Source organism: Callithrix jacchus, chromosome 4, assembly GCF_049354715.1.
Source record: "Callithrix jacchus isolate 240 chromosome 4, calJac240_pri, whole genome shotgun sequence".
NCBI classification, from domain to species: Eukaryota; Metazoa; Chordata; class Mammalia; order Primates; family Cebidae; genus Callithrix; species Callithrix jacchus.
Genome location: NC_133505.1, coordinates 175,115,479 through 175,136,442, shown reverse-complemented (window position 1 = coordinate 175,136,442; position 20,964 = coordinate 175,115,479). Strand labels below are relative to the sequence as shown.

Below are 20,964 nucleotides of genomic sequence, written 5' to 3'. Positions count from 1 at the left end.
ATGCAGAGGGCAGTCAGATTAATGTGTATCATGGACTCAAAGTGACTGGTGCTAAGCCAAGATCATCCATCATTTACAACAGGGCCTTCCCCAAGCCCAGATTTAGAAATCTCTGCAAAAGCATCAGATCCTGAACACAGTCTCATTCAGATCCTGGAGAGGACATGCCTAGAGAAGCCCCGACCTACTCACGCCTGTCACAGGTGTCATCCAGGCTTTAGTAATTAAAGCCCAACTATGAATTTTCATGTTATAGAGCTTGTTAGGAAGAAACAGATGACTTCTTTCCACGCTATGGGAAAGGACTCCTCCGACACTGGGCACAGCTCCCCACACTCTCCATAACCTCCCCGCACTCTGACTCCCCAGGTCAGTCCTCTCTCGAATCACAAAATTACCCCCAGCTCTCACTCCCTGCATGCAAGAGACCACGGCCCTGCATGTGTGGTCATCGTTGCCTGCTGGTCTCCATGTCTGCCACCTCTAGACACATCCCTCAGAGCTGGAGCTGTTTTCTGACTCTGTGCTGTGGTTAGGGCTGTGGTTGTGCTGCCTCTGTGCACGGCTCCGTGGACTCAGGAAGACATTAGCACAAGGCACCACTGAGGAAGACACTGGAACTTTTCATCAGTGCTCACTGCGCCACAGGAGGAATCAAGCAAAGCTCAGTGTTCACCCAGACGCCACCAGACACAGGCCTGTTTCCAGGATTCAGTTCCCATGTGAACGATGCTGGGAACGCTCTCGGGTCTCCTACAAGCAGGTGCATCATTTCTCCAGGGTCCCCTCCCGGAATGGAAGAGCTGGTAGCTTCATCATCCACATGCAAAGAGGCAACCTGATTTTCCCAACACACCTGCAGCTCTGTCCTCGCCAGCAAGTCATAGAATTAGCTTTTTCATTTCTGCCAGACCAGGGGGTGTGGAGGGGAATTGCACTGTGACTTTGGTCTGCATGTCCCTGACACTGAAGGTCCTGTGCAGCTTCTCTGCCTCTACTGGCCATTACGACTTTTTCCTTTGTAAATAAAATGCTACCTGCTTAAGAGTCTTGGCCACTTTTCTGCTGGATTGTCTCATTATATTATTTGATTAAGGAATTTATGGCCAGGCACAGGGGCTCACTCCTATAATCCCAGTACTTTGGGGACTGAGGTGGGCAGATTACCTGAGGTCAGGAGTTTGAGACCAGCCTGGCAAACATGGTAAAACTCCATCTCTACTAAAAATACAAAAATGATCTGGGCATGGTTGAGTATGCCTGTAATCCCAGCTACTCAGGAGGCTGAGGCAGGAGAGGCAGTTGAACCCAGGAGTTGGAGGTTGCAGTGAGCCAAGATTGCACCACTGCACTTCAGCCTGGGCAACAGAGCAAGACTCCATCTCAAAAAATAAAAATAAAAAAAGGAAGGTATGGATTAATACAAATTTAGGTATTTTGGATTCACAGCTTAATAATACACAATTATGAAACAAAGGACTCCATTTTCCATTAAGGATCTTTCTGAGACAACTGAGGAGACGGAGGATTTGTGGCAAGGGCTTTCTCCCCTCCGGGGAATCGTGCAGGTCAGTGAATCTCTGTTTCCCTCCGCTGCGGCCGGCCTTAAGGTACATCCGCATGTATTATTCATAAACACACACATGCCATCCTATCAGCGGCTCATTTTAAATCTCATTGTCTGATTTTCAAATTCTTATAGAGTCTACTTCTATGGTAACCTTGTTGTAAACTTGAGGGCACAAAACATTTATTAAATACTGAGGTTTACCTAATTTTAATAAACTTGAAGTAGTCCCAGCACATACAGAGTGCATTCTGCAGATGAGCCATTCTGTGTATGAGCTGACTTCTCTGTGAACTACCCAGGGTGTGCCCAGAGGTCTAGCTGCTTGGTGCTCACAGATCAAGATGCTGCCCAGCTGTGGCCCACGGTGTTGGCCACAATCTCACACAGATGATGCCCACTTTCTGCAGTATTTGTGAGGGCTGTGTTAGCTCCCAGGAAGCAGGTAATTCACAGTATGCAAACATTTATGATAATCCCTTGTGTTTGGGGGGGTACGTATACTCAATACCTCTTGCCTCAAAAATTCTCCCTTAAATTTCGAAATTCCCCCCAAGACTTGCCATGGCTCCATACAGTTTTCAGAAGTGACCCTCCACAGACACTGGTTCCCCTGCACCCCCATGTTTGCGGACGGGGGCCTGGAACACAGGTGGGGACTAAGAGAGTTTTTCTATAACTCTGTAGACCTGTGGAATATACTCATCACATCAACCAGGAACCAGCAGTAGAAGGACACCCACCATGCCAGCATCAAGGATGCAGCCGACGGAACCACGCCCTGACGTGCAAACACTGTTCTGCTCACAGACAGAGCCGTCTTCCGGGGAACCTGCCCTTAGGCCAACAGAACCACACCCCAGAGTGGAAACACCACCCCTCAGGGACAGCGCCATCTTCCTGGGGAAGCTGGCTTCCCGCCCAGCACATTCACTGCACAATAAACGCTGGACTTCTATGCAAAGGACAGTCTGCTCTTTCTTCCCCAGCCCATTCTGTGGACCAAAAATTCCACATAGGCAGTTAAAAAAAAGGAATACTTCTATACAGTGAAATGTTACTGAGAGCTAATTGGAAACACGACGTGAGCAGGCAGCACACGGATTTGATTCCAAAAACAAGCCGCTATTTGTAGATTGTACAACATTCAGCCAATTTTGCACATGTTTTCTAAGAAAGTTCTTCGGGACACTCCTTAATTATCAGACGACATCACCAAAGCAACAGAAATAGACGCCCCCACTGCCTTCCCCTTCAGGAAACAAGCTTCACCTCAGACGTGGCTCATGGTTGAAGGAAATGGGGTGTGAAAGTGTCTCTCAGAGTGAAAGAGGGACACACACAGACCCGGTTCATCTTGGTGATGTTTTTCTCTCATTCCTCCATGAGTTTGCAACAGGACTATTAGGTGTACCTGTTAGCTTAACTAAAGACCTATTTCTAGCACCTTTTAGGCTCTGGAGAAAAAGCTTTTACAAAGAAACATATTCAGTTCCACGTCACGCATCCCGATGGCCAGTCACGGGAAACATTAGGCCTTCACTCATCCCCGACTGTGGACACCTCGTTCTCATGGAACCCACAGAGGTCATGAGTTCTGGCCTGGGCCTTGGCTCAGGAAGCTTGAAAAACATCTGAATCATAAACAGAATGTCCAGATATAAGATGCCTGTCCCTTAAATAGAGAATAAATCTAAAGGTCAACTCTAAACGCAAGTGTTGCAAGATTGCACGTGAGCCAGGGAAGGACACTTGGCACTCTATTACTGCTGGATAATGGCGTGTTTTGACCCTCTTAGTACACATGACCAGGAACCTGGAGGGCCAGCTCACAGCGTTTCTTCACAGATGGTCTGACAAGTCTCCCCCACAGATTAATCAAAGTTGGGCTGCAGATTATTTTCAAATAAAAATGACCTAAATCACTTACGGTTTGTAAATCCTCACAGTTGGTAAAAAAATAAAATGAAAACAAAAATCTGTAAAATGTTCTCTTTCCCATTAGTTTTTTTTTACTTCTAATTTTTTTTTTACTTTAATACGTCAAGCTCTCTTACGAGTAATAAAATAACACAAATAAACCACTTGGAAACTGACTTATGAAGAAAGACCCATTTTTCTTTGAAAACATATGCATACAAAACCAGCCAGTTTCACTTTTTTGGCCAAAGAAAACATTTGGTCATTTCCACTGGTGACTCCAAGTCCTTGTGGTTATTTTAAACAATTAATAGTCCCGAATCATCATAAGGTCTTATGCTCAGACCCAGGGCTGTCCTCCGCGGTCAGCTGGCCTCTGGCCAAATGCACACACACGCCTAGCTTCGCTCTTCCCCTCTGAAAAACAAGGGCTTCCTAGAATGCAGGCTTTGTCCAGTGACGAGATCTACTCCAGCTGCGGCTCACAATGCCACCCGACTGGGTTTCCCTGCGAATCACCAGAACCCAGGGAGACGATCAGAAGAAACAGCGAACCAGTTCCCTAAAAGCCCTCCATGTGGAAAGGCACGTCAGACCTACCTGGGCACCGGGGCGTCTTGTGGGCCACGGCGGTGCCGCTGATGGGTCTTCCGTTGGGTGTGACGCACCAGCAGTATCCCGTGTAGCTGTGACACTGGACCTGTGAGAGAGCAGACAGGTGAGCCCTCCTGGGCCCGGGGCCCAACGCAGCACCTCACGGCTACGCGGCCCACTCGCTTGGCTCACACAGGGGTCCTGGGACACCCACAGCCACCTCTGTGGCTGCATGTGAGTCCTCAGTAACAGAAGTGTACAGGTCTTGACCCCAGGGTTTTAGAGATAAAAGTGGCCCAAATCGGCACTTTACTGACTGCTAGTCTGTGCTAGACACCTTAGCTGTGAAGTCCCTAATCCTCACCGCCCTCCAGATGGAGCCCCAGCCCTCATCTTACAAATGGGGAAACTGAGGCCTGGGAAGGTCAGGAGCTCTCCACTGCAGAGCCAGGAGAGGACCCTCAGCCCCGTCAGTGTTCACTCGGCAGCCTGCACCGCCCGCTCCTGCAGCCACTTCCTCCAGCTCCCAAAGGGCAGGTGGTGCTGTAGACACACAGGCCTCACATCGTCACCTGCTGGGCCACAGGCGTGTCAAAGGCAGACCCCGTGCTGTTCCTTCTGCCCCGGGCGCGTCACGTCGCATTTAGTACTTTGCTTTTCCTCAATAAGGAATAACAGCATTGACACACTCCAGACGGAGAGGTGGGCGACCTTCTGAGCAGCGCCTTTGGCTGACAACGGTCGCATGAACGTGCCTTGGCTGAGCTCCAGGTCTGTGGGCCCGTCAGGTTGGGCCGGACCATCCCGGAGCTCACTCTTGGTACAGACACTCCGACTTTTAGTGTGTGTTCTCCGTAATTAAAATTAAACTAAAATTAAATTCCAAGCAGCAAGCCAGGTTAACATGGCCTAACTGGCCTCACTAAGGAAGCTTCCTGTGCTGCATCCATCATAACGAAGGTGGGAGTGATATGAATGCCTGAACCCACTAACACATTCGTTTATGTGTCTATTTATGCCAAACAGCTCATTATGAATTACCTCCTAAAATGCAGAAGGACGACTTCCCCATACAGCAACCCCGCTGCGCCTTCTGTGTGGCTCCCCCACCTGCCCGCTCCGCTCACCTGCCTCGAGCCCCCTCCCTAACTGCCCAGGTGCAGAACCTCCCAAGCAAGGATGTCACCTGGCTGTAGGTGCCGTCGCCATTGCACTCTGGAATGAAAACTTGCTGAAACTCCTTCCGGGCTTGCTCCTGCGTGTACTTCCTTTCGGCCACACACCTGGACACGTCTGCAGGGAAGAGCAGGGCGGAGCAGCGGTTACGAAATGGGAAGACAGAACAGATGGGGACGTTGAACGATGCCAAGGCGAGTCAGGCAGGGGTGCCGGGGACGTGGAGGCTGGAAGGGGCTCTCAGCAAAGGGCCCCCAGAAGGAGGGCAGGTGCCCGTCACATGCAGGTCTGGTCCTATCTGATGCAAGCCCTGGGTTGGGAAGGGCAGGGCTATTCTCCACACCGAATGAAGGAGAACACTGAGGCTCGGAAGGCCTCCTGGCTCATCCCTGGGGAAAGCAGCTGGCCTCTGCTTCCTGAAAATGAGGAAATGCCAGCTGTCTGGTGGGACACAGGCAGGCTGTCCTCAGGTTCAAGGACATCCACCTGAACACACCAGGATCAAGTACAGACACAGTGTGGGCAGAGCTATATGCCACCATTAAAAACAGACCAAAGAGAACCAACCGAGGGGCAGGGGTCTCAGGACGCAGGGTGAGGGCCTTCCAACAGCAGCTGCAGCCAGAGCGCCATCCCGCTGAGACCAGCTGGAGAGGAGAGGATGCCTCCTCTCTTTTCCCTGCTTCTCAGTTCCTGTCCTGTCTCTTCCCACTTCACATGGAAATCTGACCATCAGGTGGATAAAAGGGTCAGATCTCCTTAGAAAGCCTCATCGTCTGCCCCAGATGCTTCACATCCCATCATCCCGACAACACTGTGGTACCACAGAAGGCACAATGCCACGGCTGTTACTTCAGAAGGCACCCTAAGGATGAGTAAAACTCAAGACTGAAGACTTCAGGCGTATCTAAGCTCACTGCAGGAAAAACTAATTTGGAAATACAGAGACATGAAAACCAGTAAGGCAGGATGCGTATGAGCCATGAGCAGGACCTGTTTCTCCCTCCTCTGCACCGTCAGGACGGGGCTAAGACATGTGAGGACCACAAAATCACTACCTGACTGCAGCCACTCTCAGCCTTCCAGCCCAGGGAGCCAAAGCCGTGAGCCCAGCGCCAACCAGGCCCATCTTTCAGAGGCCCCAGCGGGAGAAGGCTTTGTCCTAAGATCAGCCTTCCAGTGCAGGAGAAGATGTCACATTCGCCACCATGGGCTGCCCAGGAGATGCCACGTTCACCACCACGGGCCACGCAGGAGAAGATGTCACATTTGCTGCAACAGGCCCCAGGCCCCAGAAGCTGACCACACATGCATGCTTCACTTATTTGGACCATCACACAATGTAGCTCATTTGAACTTTAAAACTTGAAAAGAATGGCTTTCATTTTTGTTTAAAAGTATTCCCAGATTCAAGTCACAAGTGCCTACATCTGAGAGGGCATAAAGGCTCTCTCAACCCCAAGAAGCCTGCCTCAAACGTTATTCATTTCCCTCTTCAGATGGTGACTTTTTGACTCCCTGGTGGTTAGAGAGCTGGCTGAGGCCAAAGGCAATCTGATCTGCTGAGCAGCCCTGGGCCCCGCCTGTCCAGCATGCTCCGGGGCCTCGCCTCTATCAGTGCTCCGGGGCCTCCGCCTCTATCAGTGCTCCGGGGCCTCACCTCTAACAGTGCTCCAGGGCCTCGCCTCTATCAGTGCTCCGGGGCCTCCGCCTCTATCAGTGCTCCGGGGCCTCCGCCTCTAACAGTGCTCCGGGGCCTCCGCCTCTAACAGTGCTCCGGGGCCTCGCCTCTATCAGTGCTCCGGGGCCTCAGCCTCTAACAGTGCTCCGGGGCCTCAGCCTCTAACAGTGCTCCGGGGCCTCCGCCTCTATCAGTGCTCCGGGGCCTCGCCTCTATCAGTGCTCTGGGGCCTCAGCCTCTAACAGTGCTCCAGGGCCTCGCCTCTATCAGTGCTCCAGGGCCTCGCCTCTAACAGTGCTCCGAGGCCTCGCCTCTATCAGTGCTCCAGGGCCTCCACCTCTATCAGTGCTCCCGGGCCTCCACCTCTATCAGTGCTCCGGGGCCTCGCCTCTAACAGTGCTCCGAGGCCTCGCCTCTATCAGTGCTCCAGGGCCTCCACCTCTATCAGTGCTCCCGGGCCTCCACCTCTATCAGTGCTCTGGGGCCTCCGCCTCTAACAGTGCTCCGGGGCCTCGCCTCTATCAGTGCTCCGGGGCCTCGCCTCTATCAGTGCTCCGGGGCCTCGCCTCTAACAGTGCTCCGGGGCCTCGCCTCTATCAGTGCTCCGGGGCCTCGCCTCTATCAGTGCTCCTGGGCCTCCGCCTCTATCAGTGCTCCGGGGCCTCACCTCTAACAGTGCTCCGGGGCCTCGCCTCTATCAGTGCTCCGGGGCCTCCGCCTCTATCAGTGCTCCGGGGCCTCCGCCTCTAACAGTGCTCCGGGGCCTCGCCTCTATCAGTGCTCCGGGGCCTCAGCCTCTAACAGTGCTCCGGGGCCTCAGCCTCTATCAGTGCTCCAGGGCCTCGCCTCTATCAGTGCTCCGGGGCCTCAGCCTCTAACAGTGCTCCGGGGCCTCGCCTCTATCAGTGCTCCCGGGCCTCCACCTCTATCAGTGCTCCGGGGCCTGGGGGCGACTCCACTCTGGCGTTTGCAGAGCACCGGCCACATGCTGCGTCGTAGGGGCCTCTGCAGCTGGGCACAGGCTCCTCCATCCTGGCTTCGAGCCTTCAGCTTTATTCTAAAGTCTGGCCTGGCCAGCCGGCACTCAGCAACATGTGGTTTTAATGCAGTCTGTGTTTGAGCTGAGGAGAAATCACTGCCTTGCTGAACGTCTGTCCCCATTTTTTTACTATAACCTGTGGTTTTGACTGTCTAAAACGGAAAAGTGATATGAGTTCCAGCCTGCGAGGTCTCGGCGAGGGTAAGGATGGAGCTATAAATTATTTCTAATATTTGAGCCATCACGGAGCATGCCAGAAAAGCCTAAGTTTTCCAGACCCCTGTGGGCTTCATTCTTGGCCTGGACCTCCTTTAAAGATTTCACATTTACCACTGGTCAGATAGTTCTGAAACCTGCAGCTCTTGGGTTTAATCGAATATTAAATTTCAAGTGTCTATCTAGCCTATGGCAGGAAACACTGACGACTCAGCATGAAATTACAGGGCCCGCATAAATCACCCCTCAGAATAAATCTGCGGTCATCTTATTAAGCAAAACTGCACTCTTGCTGCTCATTCCTCAGATCTGCTATCCTCATTCGGGATATCTTGTGTTCAATCAGGTTCAAGATCTTCACCCCGAGAAGAGCCTGACTAGCAGCCAACAAGGTCCGTTCCACCCAGAGGCACAACATCACTGAGGAATTAGCACCCAGAAACAGTCACCGCCCTGGTTGTTGTCATTGTCACTCTAAGGCATTATATGCTTGATACCGACACGCCTCAGGCTGAATTAAATGCCCCTCTTTATAAAGACCTAAATATTAAACATACCCTGAAAATTATACTGCTTCCAACTTTTTAATCACTTTGAAAGAATAAAATAGGATGCTTCAAGACTGTCCCTTGGAAACCTTATTTACGGATGACAAATGTCTCTCCTTAATAGATTCTTCCTCTGCATGATTTTTGGGGTTAAGTTAAAATTAAGCAGATCCCTGCTTAACTTGTTAGTGGCCTTGTTCACATTTCACTATGAACGCTTTATGTCTAACTGTTTGATTATTAAATCCCCAGAACACAAGCTACATGATTTTAATAATTACTATGCGATGATCAGGCACTGTAGCTCGAGCCACCTAATCACGGTGGCTGTAATCCCAGCATTTTGGGAGGCCGAGGCAGGTGGATCACGAGATAAGGAGATCAGGACCATCCTGGCTAACACGGTAAAACCCCATCTCTACTAAAAATACAAAAATAATAATAATAATAATTAGCTGGGTGTGGTGGCATGGGCCTGTACTCCCAGCTACTCGGAGGCTGAGGCAGGAGAATCACCCAAACCCAGGAGGTGGAGGTTGCAGTGAGCGGAAATTGTGTCACTGCACTCCAGCCTGGCAACAATGCAAGACTCTGTCTCAAAAAAAAAAAAAAATACTGTACAGCTAAGTATCCATAAAATGTACCATCTTCTCCATTTTACAGTCTGTAATTCAGTGGCATTTCACACATTCAAGATGCTGGGTAATCACCACCTCTGCCTAGTTCCAGAATGCTCTCCTCATTCTCAAAAGAAAACCCTGTGCCCGTGAAGCAGCCATTCCCTATTTCCCCCTCACCTCAACCCCTACAACGATTCATCCCCCTCCTGTCTCTACGAATTTGCCCATGCTGGGCATTCCCTGTCAGTGGAATCATACACGAGATATCCTTCCATGGCTGACTTCCTTCACTTAGCGTCATGTTTTTAAGGTTCATGTAAGTTACAGCATGTTTCAGAGCTATGTTCCTTTTTACAGCTGAATAATATTCTATTATATGGATGAACCATGTTTGTTCATTGATTCATTCATTCATGGATGAACACTTAGGATCTTTTGGCCATTGTAAGTAACACTGTTACAAACATTCATATTAGCTCTTGTTTGAACCTTGTTTTCAAGTCTTTTGGGTAGAAAGTAGAAATGAGGGAGTAGAAATGCCGGTTCACACGGCAGGTCTGCGTTTAATTATGGAGGGAGTGCCTGCTGTCTGCCAGCGTGCTAAACCGCTGGACATCCAGCCAGCAGGGACAAGGGTTTCCACTCCACTATCTGCCCAGAATTTATTTTGTCTTTTTAAAATTGTTGTAAACATTTGACTTGGATTAAATGATTTCATAGTACTTTTGCTCACAGAATTATTTTCATTAGAATCAGTATCTACCTCAAAGGAAAACTCAGCTGGAAATTGTAATGTTAATACTTTAATTAAATAAAATTGTTAATCTTCTTGTTGAAGAATTTTGTCACTTTTTACTAGATAAAAGAAAAACTTTCTGATGTGAATTTTGTCATACATTTTTAGAAAATTTTTGCTCTTACCTGAAGAGCAAGGACTTTATAAATAAAGAATTCATCGTTGTTTAGCAAGCCATCACTAGCAGCAGGCTCTGTTTTTGAGACGGCTCTCTGTCAGCCAGGCTGGACTATGGTGGTGCCATCACGGTCGCTGCAGCCTCCACCTCCTGAGCTCAAGGGATCCTCTCACCTCAGCCTCCCCAGTAGCTGGAAACATAAGCACCACTATAACGCTAATTTTTTAAATTGTGTAGAGATGGGGTCTTGATCTGTCCGAGCTTGTTTTGAACTCCTGGTGTCAAGCAACCCTCCTGCCTCCCACATTGCTGGGATTACAGGCATGAGCCCCATGCCTAGCCCTAACAGAAATATTTTGATGAATTTTTGGTTAATGATAATTAATCGTGTAAGTAATTTATTTTTACCTGTTTCATGATAATTTCTTTCTTTTAGTTATAAAATAAAATGGGGCACCAGTGAGATCACAAGCTTATTTACATACCAAGGTATGTCACGGAGCCGAGGTGTGGGGGCTCACACCTGTAATCCCAGCATTTTGGGAGGCTGAGGTGAGCGTATTGTCGGAGGTCAGGAGTTCAAGACCAGCCCGGCCAACATGGTGAAACCCTGTCTATACTAAAAATATAAAAATTAGCCAGGCGTGGTGGTGGGCACCAGTAATCCTGCTGGGGCAGGAGAATCCCTTGAACCTGGGAGGCAGAGGTTGCAGTGAGCCAAGATCATGCCACTGCACTCCAGCCTGGGTGACAGGGTGAGACTCTGTCTCAAAAGAAAAAAAAAGACATATCATGGAAACTATTAAAATGTGATGCTCACCGTAAAGTAGAAATGAACAGAAGTGTTTATAATGGTGACTTAGGATGAGTACGTTCTTTTAAACACGAAGCAAATAATCCCCTACTGACCAGAATCTCTCAAAACAGGATGGGACAAGAATCCGCAGAGACTGCGTTGCTGAACATTTTCCGCGGAAGAATTCTGGAGAGCAACAGTTAAAAGGAATGTTTGAGAAAACTTTTCAAAACAGCGCATGAAGCAGTGATATTCACGGGGATGCTGAATTCGGTGGTCCTAAGCCCGGAGACTTCCTCTTTCAGGGACCCCTGTCTATAATGGAATAGAATAACGTAAACATGCTAAGCTAGGCAAGAATGAATCACAGTAACTCTTCCTGCTGGTCCTCCGTCTACACTAGAGACCCTGCATTGAGCCTTCGAGGCCACTCAGCTTCCTGCAGCAATAGGCAGAAAACTTTGGGACACAGGTAATGACGACGGTAGCATCTCACTCATCCGATAAAGGATGAGCAGCTACCCTGGATGCTCTTCTGGTCAACAGATACACTGACTCTGCATCTGGCAAGGTCACTGAATGGCTGAGATTATGGTCATGGTCATGTAAACCCTTCAAGCTCAGGGTCAGCTTCTGCTGCCATCTCCCCATGGCCCAGCACAGGAGGCAGGGACGGGGCGGCTGTGGGAACACCGTGGGCTGAATGAGCAAATGGCAGCCAGGTGGAGGACACATGTGGTGTCTTTGTACAGTGGCCTCAGCAATGACAGCCCTCAGAGTGGCATGGCTTTCATTGTTTTTGGAGTCAAATGAAGGCAGAAACTGTGTTTTAAAAGTTGTAATATTGGGCCGGGCGCGGTGGCTCACGCCTGTAATCCCAGCACTTTGGGAGGCCGAGGCGGGTGGATCACAAGGTAAGAGATCCAGAGACCATCCTTGTCAACATGGTGAAACCCCGTCTCTACTAAAAATACAAAAATTAGCTGGGCCCAGGTGGCGCATGCCTGTAATCCCAGCTACTCAGGAGGCTGAGGCAGGAGAATTGCCTGAACCCAGGAGGCGGAGGTTGCGGTGAGCCGAGATCGTGCCATTGCACTCCAGCCTGGGTAACAAGAGCGAAACTCCGTCTCAAAAAAAAAAGGTTGTAGTATTTTGCCCACCCGTAATTTTGAAGGCCAGAGACAGAAAAACTAAGAATGCTGTGCTGCAATGCTCTCCAGCAGAACTGAAGCATTCTTTTCATCCTAATACACATGGAAGTGCAGTGACATGGGCCAGCAGGTCTCCAGGCAAGTCCCTCGGCCCCAGTGATCTGCAGCCCTCCATCTGCAAAAGCAGCACACTGCATCCCCGTCGCAACAGACTAGCACGCCCAACCCACCCTCCCTTGACCATAACTAGAACGACGTTATTTCAGAGCTAAGGGACACAGGAACGAAGTTTTCATTTTATGTACATATTCTCATTTTAAATGCATAAAGGCAGAAGCAACACCGTTAAATCCCCAAATATGTAACTGAGATTGCCAAATTGTAAAGAGTAAATGAAGAGAAACTGCAAACCACTGCAAGACTGTTATGGTGTTCAGACAGCCTTGATGATATTTGCACAAGAAACACCGGATCAGACCCATCTCCATGGCAATTAATAACCACGTTTTCCATATACTGAAATAGACCATTGTGTCCTGCAAAGGCCACCAAATCCTTTGCAGGAAGGCGGAGTAAAACCTTCCAGAAGGCGGAAGCTACTCAGGCTGTGTGGAGAGGCCCCTGCTCCACCAGTGCCTTGAGTTTTGTGGCACCTCTGATGTGCCACGTTCCAGGAACGCCCCGCTGTGCTGCTGATCATGACTGCACATGAGAGCAAAGGCCCTGAAGCTCCTGCTACGCCTACTCTGCTCTGTGGGGAAGGCACTCCTAAACATCAGGCGTGTGAAAATACCATAAGCAAGTTAAAGTCAACATAATCTGGGTAGAGTTTCTGCAAGACACAAGCGCAGATTCGGCTGAACTTGCCTCTCATAGCTGCGTCTGCAGGAAGAAGGAAATTCCACCTAGAAAGGGTGGAGCCAAGGATAAGCACGGGACCTGGGAGGCCAGGACAAAAAATGAAACAGACACTCACGCTCACTCACACACACACACAAACCACATAAACACACATTCATACATACACGCACATGCTTTCACACACTCATGCACTCACTGCATGAACACACATTCACACATACACGCACACACACACACTCATGCACACACTGCATGAACACACATTTACACGTGCATACACCTACTCACACATATATGCACACTCACACGCCACCCACATATGTACACTCACATACACATGCATGCTCACATACCACATGAACACACATATGCACACTCACACACACATAGGCATGCACACACAGCACACATGCATGCACACACACATACACATGCATACACACACCTTCAAACATACACAGTCACCACATGCATACATGCACTCACATACCACATGAACACACACATTCATACTCAGACACACAGACACACACATGCACTCATGCACACACATAAACACACAGCACATGGACACACATTCAAACACACATGCACTGATGCACACACATAAATACACAAAACTTTTAAATCCAGTTTAATTAATGTGGACTAAACTATTTTAATTGTTTCCAAATAGTACATCCAAAAGAGGCAGGCCTACAGAACTGTCACCTACCAAAAATGTAAAAATGCCCCTGAAATACTGAGGACAGCAGCAGCCTCACATGTGCCAAGGCGACACTGTGTGACACCAGCCGGTGCCAACTCCAGGAACCACGCAGAGAAAACCTGGATGTTTATTCGTATTACACGAATGATCTAAAGGGAATATCCTGGGCTCCCTCTTTTACCTTCAGGGAGGAAAGTTCTCAACCTGGGTTTTGATATGGAATTTGCAGTATCTATGCTCTTAGAGGGAAACAGAAGCACAATTTGCTCAGTGACTCTGAGCCCTGTGTCTGTTCTCACCTGTCCTAGGCTCAGTGTGTCTTGCTCCTGGTCCCCTGGAGCCTCTGTTGCTGCATTTGCAGTGCGGGGACAGGCTGGATGCTGGGATGGGTGACTGACAGCGTGAGCCAGCCTCTCAGGCTTCCGCCATGAGCCAGGATGCAGGTGCAAGGCTGCCTCTTTAGGAAAACTCCAACTGCAGATGGGAGCCGGGAGCCCCTTTCTAAGGCAGCCCCCAGAAGGGAACAGACTTAACTCAAGGCCACACATGGTCGAGAAGCAGATGGAGCCTCTCCGAGTCTCGCACCCCATGCCAAATCTAGACTACCGGAGAAGCAGGACACCCAGTTATTTCAAGAGCTGTGATCACACTGAGCAGCGTTTCCTCAGACTGGTTTTGATGTTGCTGCCTTCTAGAGCCCCGCACACATGAGAGCCTGAAGACTCCAGGTGCATTCTTTCCAACGAACCCTTCAGCTGAAGAGATACTCACTTCTGTGAGGTTCATTTTACTTCTGCTTCTCCCTTATCCTATTTTTGCGTCATAAGTTGACGGCATAAAACTTCTCCAGTAACGCAAAGGAGAATTCCCACTGAAATAATCATCCAGAAAAATTAGCCGAGATGAGGGAACAAATAAACTAACAAATACTACCAAAAATGACATCTGCGTTTAACTGACATTTGTCCTCCCTGCCCAAAGAGAACCTCACCTTGACCCTGCAGCTGGACAGCAGAGGCCTGACGTCAGATGCTTGGGAGACACCTGAAAACCCATGAGCCAGAGAGAGTGGCAGGCATTGAGTTTCTACCCAGAGTGTCCACAAAGTCCCTCACAGGCTCCTCCTCAGAGTCTACGGCTAAAGCAGAGGCTTCCCCACGCCCTTTCAACAGAATATCCGACGGGGGTTATGTAAGGGAACAGGGCAGGAAAAGGGAAGATAAAACCCCAAGTTTAATGAGGTGCTGGGGCTCCCCACTTCTACCGCACTTGAAGCCTTCCCAGTGTACCGTTCCTCTGAAGAGTACATCATCTGCTTTTAAATTTCTTCTGAAATCGTTTCTCTTCTCAGCACACACAGCTGAGATTTGTAACCACAGCCAAGGCATGAATTCACATCTGAGTCTTTCTGCAGCGTGTCCCACACACAGCGGTCAGACACAAAGGCGAGAAGAACACGCTTCCTTCAACCCACGCTCCTGGCTTCACGCCGACTTCCCATAACCCACGGGCGTGCGCTTTCCCGGGCGAAGCATGCTGGAAGTCCCGTTAATCCCAGGACAACTGTCCAGGGCACCACTGTCCTTCCTGGCCAACGACGCAAGGGTTCTAGCAGCAGAGTGTCCATGGCAGAAGAACGAAATGTGGAGAAAAACACACTGTTCTTGGTGGGCGTGTGTCCCTGAATCTGGAAGATGCTTCTTCAAATAGTTCATCTCCAAAGAAACAGACTGACTTGTTCTTTCTCAGATGTGGAATAAACAATTTGCAGAGCTGGGGTCGGCTGGGGAAGCCAGGTGGGATCAGCACTTTGGGGTCCTGGGTTTATGATCCCGTGAAGCAAGCACCACCAGGCTCTGGAGAAGCCCATGAGGGCCCCCCGTGTACCCCAATGTGTGCCCCATGCCTGTCCCTTGTGTGGAGGGAGGTCTCCTGCCACCCCGTAGGGCCCCAGCCATCTACCTCATAGGAAGCTCTGAAGACAGGCTGGGTGTTGGGAGTGTCTGGGATCCTATTGAAATTCTCACGTGAAACCATTTCCTGCGCTGGAAGCAGGCCGATCAGTTCCCATCCACAGGATGCTGCCAGGGACAAAGATTCTTACAGAGCCCCTGAGTTTTGGGGCACCCACTGCTGAACTGAATCACATGAAGAGAGACGAGCTCCTTGAGACGTTATCTAACAGAGAATAGCGCGGACTCACTCTCAGCCTCAGTTCTCTTCAAGGAATCATTCGGTAAGAAGAAAACGTCAGTTTACCAAATGTTTTAATATCCAGTCAATGTCAGAACTTCTTAAAAGAAACAGTTGGGGCTGGGCGCGGTGGCTCACGCCTGTAATCCCAGCACTTTGGGAGGCCGAAGCGGGTGGATCACGAGGTCAAGAGATCGAGACCATCCTGGTCAACATGGTGAAACCCCGTCTCTACTAAAAATACAAAAAATTAGCTGGGCATGGTGGCGCGTGCCTGTAATCCCAGCTACTCAGGAGGCTGAGGCAGGAGAATTGCCTGAACCCAGGGGGCAGAGGTTGTGGTGAGCCGAGATCGCACCATTGCACTCCAGCCTGGGTAACAAGAGTGAAATTCCGTCTCAAAAAAAAAAAAAAGAAACAGGTGGAAGCAAATCAATCATAAAATGTAGAATCACAGAGAACAATGCTGCACAGGAAGAATCAGTTGTCTGTCAGGCCTCCGAGTCCAAGCCTGCCCATCATAGCCTTGGTGACCCGCACGCACTCCTCTGGATGGTGCCCGGGAGCCACAAAGTCTGACGTAACCACAAGTCACCAGGTGGCCACAGCAAGAAGTGAAACAACTTGTTCTGCCTCAACTAATTGCTCTCCCCCTGAAACCTGCAACCACTGTTCCTGCTCAGTCTTGTGGAATTTCCCCCTGGACATGGGTTTCTCAAGACCCCCACCCCCGTAACTATGTAATTTACCGCACCCTCCCCTCTGCTCACAGTCAATACCCCCACCCTTATGATCACGCCGTTTGTAATAGATGACCCCCACCCTTGTGCCCATGCATCCCGTGACGACCTCCCCTTCCCAAGGCAGATTACCACCGTTAACTGACCACTTGCCCCAACCTATGAAACCAGCTCCTATCCCACTGCCCTCTGCACACTCAGCTTGCCCACACCCGGGTGAATAAACAGCCATGTTGCTCACACAAAGCCTGCCTGCTGGTCTCTTTACACAAGCGACATGCCTGATAGTGTCCACTTGAATAAACTAAGAGTTTGTGTGTGTGTACATATGTGTATGTGTGTACCTGTGTATGTGTGTACATGTGTACATATGTGTGTGCGTGCGTATGTGTATGTGTGTACATGTGTGTGCATATGTGTATGTGTGTATGTGTGTGCATGTGTGTACTGTGTGCATTGTGTACGTGTGTACCTGTGTGTACATATGTGTACGTGTGTATATGTGTATGCATGTGTGTACATGTGTATGTGTGTATATGTGTGTACGTATGTGTACGTGTGTGCACACGTGTATGTGTGTACCTGTGTGTAGATATGTGCACGTGTGTACACATGTGTACGTTTGTGTGCATATGTGTATGCGTGTACGTATGTGTATGTGTGTGCATGTGTGTATGGTGTATACGTATGTGTATGTGTGTTTACATGTGTGTATGGTGTGTACGTGTGTGTATGTGTGTACGTATGTGTGTGTACATGCGTATGTGTGTACGTATGTGTATGTGTGTGTGTATCTCCCATTAAATGAATCTAAGATATTTCATCCAAGTTTTCACCAAGGGAATTAAAACTAAACTAATATACAATTTACTGAAGCCTAAATGTCTACTGAGAAATAAAAACCTATAAGGACAAATTAATGATACAGATCTATAGAGCTTCAGATAGATCAGTCAACAAAGCATTTTCCTTTTCCTTGAGATAAGAATGGATGTTTGGGAAAAAAATCAGTCATTTACAAAACAAGATTTCCTTTAAATGGTATATTCTATTTTCCCTCCCGCCACAAGAAAGCTGGAGCAGGTGCCGCTGCTTCTGCAGCCGAAGATCCAACAGGGACTCTAATGTAGATGCTGCATGCGAGTATCTGATTCAGTGAGAGAAGCTCAGACGCTTTCAGTTGTAATGGTGTTATCGTTACTTTTATGGACTTTTTTATAGAAAGATATTTCAAATCTGTGTTTTAAATAATTTCAAACTATTTTTTCTAGTAAAGAAAAATTTATATATATTGTTCTTCTCTTTAACACATTTTCCAAGTATTGTTATTTTCTCTTGAGCTAAAGTTGGACGGAGTCAGTTCCTCAGAGTTTGGGTGACATCATCACCCATGCTACCCACTGACCCTCCAGCTATTAGCTGTTTTGAAAAGGGGCTGGCACTCTCTCAGGCCATAGAAAGTGGTTCTCTAGAGTTCCCAAGAGCTGTTTCAAACAGGTGTATGCCCAGAACCCAGCTCTCTGGAATGGATCCTGAGGTGTGCGGTGGGTCCCGTGAGCAGCAGCCACTCGAGGCCACACGCTGTGGTCCCACTGAGTTCACTTCAGCATCTTTAAACTCTGTATCTGGGACTCAGGTACAATCCTGCCACTGCACTTCAGTTATGTAAAGTGTGAATCAAACACTTTTTCACTGCATTTTGTTCCTTGCAATCCCAGCAGCCTATTGAGGTTCATAAATGAATTAAAGTTTCATTTTTCCTTTGAAAGTAGCTCACCCCTTCCATTTGTGGTCCTTTCTAAAGCACTCCAGGGCTTCAGCACAGCAAGACTCATTGCAATCGTGCTGGTGATGCTGGGGCCTGGCGCACCTGGACAAAGGCGCGAGGTGGGCGCTGGGGTGGGACAGCCTGGAGAACTCAGGGAAGCATGTGCCCTGCAGAACAGCAATTTGCATCCCTGTTCTGCCCAGGAATTCCTGTGTCTTTCAGTTTCCCACAGGTGAGTGCAAATCCAGGTCCCAGCACTCAGCTCTGCCAGCCTGGCTCCACCCGCTTCCCTCTTGGCCTCTCCTGTCAGATCTCATAGGACCCTCTGAGTAGGCTTCTGCTCCAGTCTTCATGACTCCCCCAGCACATGGGGAGGACAACCCCATCATATGATAAGCACTTTAGAAACGGCATCTGACCACAGAACCAGAACGGGACTTTCAGCTACACAGCACCATTCTCTCTTGTGCCCTGAGATGTATAAAAAAATCATCTTCCCAGGGACTCGTGCTGGAGGATCTGCCTGCTAGCCTACTGTGCCCCATACCCAGGACAGCGGGAAAAATGGAAGTATTTTGATAAATTTCTTTCATAATGGCATCAGACAGTCTAAGGAAAGCATATTAGACAAGTAAATTATGCTGCTCTTAAAACGCATAGAAATTACTCTTCTTCCTTACATGCTGTGTGAAGCATGAGAGCATAAACTCGAGTTTGTAAATGTAAAACACTGCAACTATGAAAGCGCGTTTCATTCATTCTGATGGCGGATTTGCCCATCTTAGGAAGAACGATCAAGCGGCAGGTTACCTTTGCAGTTTCCTCGATATGCAATCTCCAGCTGGGGGTCCTTGCACTTGGCACGCTGAAATTCACAACGGGAAAGGAAGGTCCTGCCATCAGACGCACACAGAGGTTTCTGGGGCGAGCCCGCACAGTCCAGGCTACAGTCCTTGTCTTTATCTTGATCAACTCTCAAAAACTTGAAGGAGAAAAAAAGAAGCCAGACAAATTTAATGACACATTCTTCGGAGCAGCAGAAAGCAGAAGGCAGTCTCAGGCCTACTTCCCAGTCGGGGAAGGGAACCTTGAGGAATAACACCACCCGGTTCTTACCCCTGCCGGAAGCACCAGGTGCACCTCTGAAAATGTTAAGCCATTGTCTGTTTCAAAAACCTAGATAATGTGGAAATTCTCTACATCGACATTGGCCATCTGACACAGAACATGTGAATTGCTTACGGGATGCATGCATGTCGAGCTTACCCCAAGGGCCTGAGTAGCAATGTTTTCCTTTTAATCTGTGAATTCACTGGCTACTTTGCCTCCACATCCACCACCATCCTGAACCATTAATTTGGAAGTGACAAGGGTCAGGAATGTCCACTGTCTGGAACTGGGAGGGAACCTTCCTGATTTAAATGATGCCACACAATTTTATCTGCATTCTGCAAATGCATTCGTGTGCACTCAATTGGACTAGATTATTTTTTGAATGGTTGTTGAATGAATGAGTGACCTCATGGCCCAGAGGAAGCTTTTAGTTATTTCTCTGAAAATGCCTAAGGCACGAGAATGCTCTCTGCAGGCCACAGAGACCGCCCAATGGCCGTGTGCACCCCGCAGTTCCTATGGCAGTGGCCCCAGGCCCCTGATCTCCCCTCTGCTGGTTTACAGCCTGACACATGCTTCCAAGCTCACCAGGACTCCCAGGGAAGCCTCTGATCAGGGTTTGTTGGCCCCTCATATTTTCATTTGACAAATGATCAGTGTCCTGCTATCTCCTGTCCAGGCCTCCATCAGCCCAGGCAAAACACTAGACACCAAGATGAAGCTCTAAGTGACACAGAGGAAGCATCTGTGCTCTGGGACAAACAGGGCAGCCAGAGGCCCTCGGTCCCCAAAACATCCCCTGCCCCATGGGGTGTTCTCCCTGATTCACAGAGCACAGACAATGCGTTAACGAAAAGAAAGGAGGAGGAGGCAGAGCTGTGGCTGGCAGGGCACGAGCTGTGGCAGTTCTCGGCCCTCTGGGCACTGTGCGCATGTGACTGGGGCTATTTGAAGACTGTTCACCCAGGGACATTTGTGGAGATAAAGAGAGTGCTGCTCTGATGACCCATCGCCTCTTCCAGTTTGAACAGGAGGAAATGGATCGAGGTTCAGCAGAAGCTGGGGGACCCTCATCAACGTGCTCCTTTACCAGTAGAAGAGAAAAAAGAAATTGGCCAACTCAGGGTGCTGCATTCCTTAAGAAAGTAACAAACCTTGCTCCTCTGAAGTCTGCATCCCAGCTGGCTGTGTCTAAAGGTTAGCTTTGCTCAGTGCATCAGCATTTAACCCTCAGCAGCTGCGCTCACCGGGCGGGTTATGTCAGGGCAGCTAACTCAGCAAGGCTGGCCCTGGGACGGACACTCACGTTTATATTATTGTCACTTAGGGCTGTCGGTGCCGCTGTGGGTTAAGCCTCA

General features: G+C 49.1%; 1 protein-coding gene across 4 annotated transcripts in view; it reads right to left on the bottom strand.

The window, feature by feature from the left end:
* SMOC2 (SPARC related modular calcium binding 2) overlaps window positions 1-20,964 on the bottom strand; it is a 206,304-nt gene that overhangs the window by 117,485 nt on the left and 67,855 nt on the right. For all 4 annotated transcript variants that reach the window (XM_035297215.3, XM_035297216.3, XM_035297217.3 and 1 more), the window contains exons 2-4: window positions 19,304-19,475; window positions 5,268-5,374; window positions 4,088-4,187 (exon numbers count right to left, since the gene is read on the bottom strand). In XM_035297215.3, coding sequence (XP_035153106.1) covers window positions 4,088-4,187; window positions 5,268-5,374; window positions 19,304-19,475 — 379 coding nt within the window. The remainder of the gene's footprint in view (window positions 1-4,087; window positions 4,188-5,267; window positions 5,375-19,303; window positions 19,476-20,964) is intronic.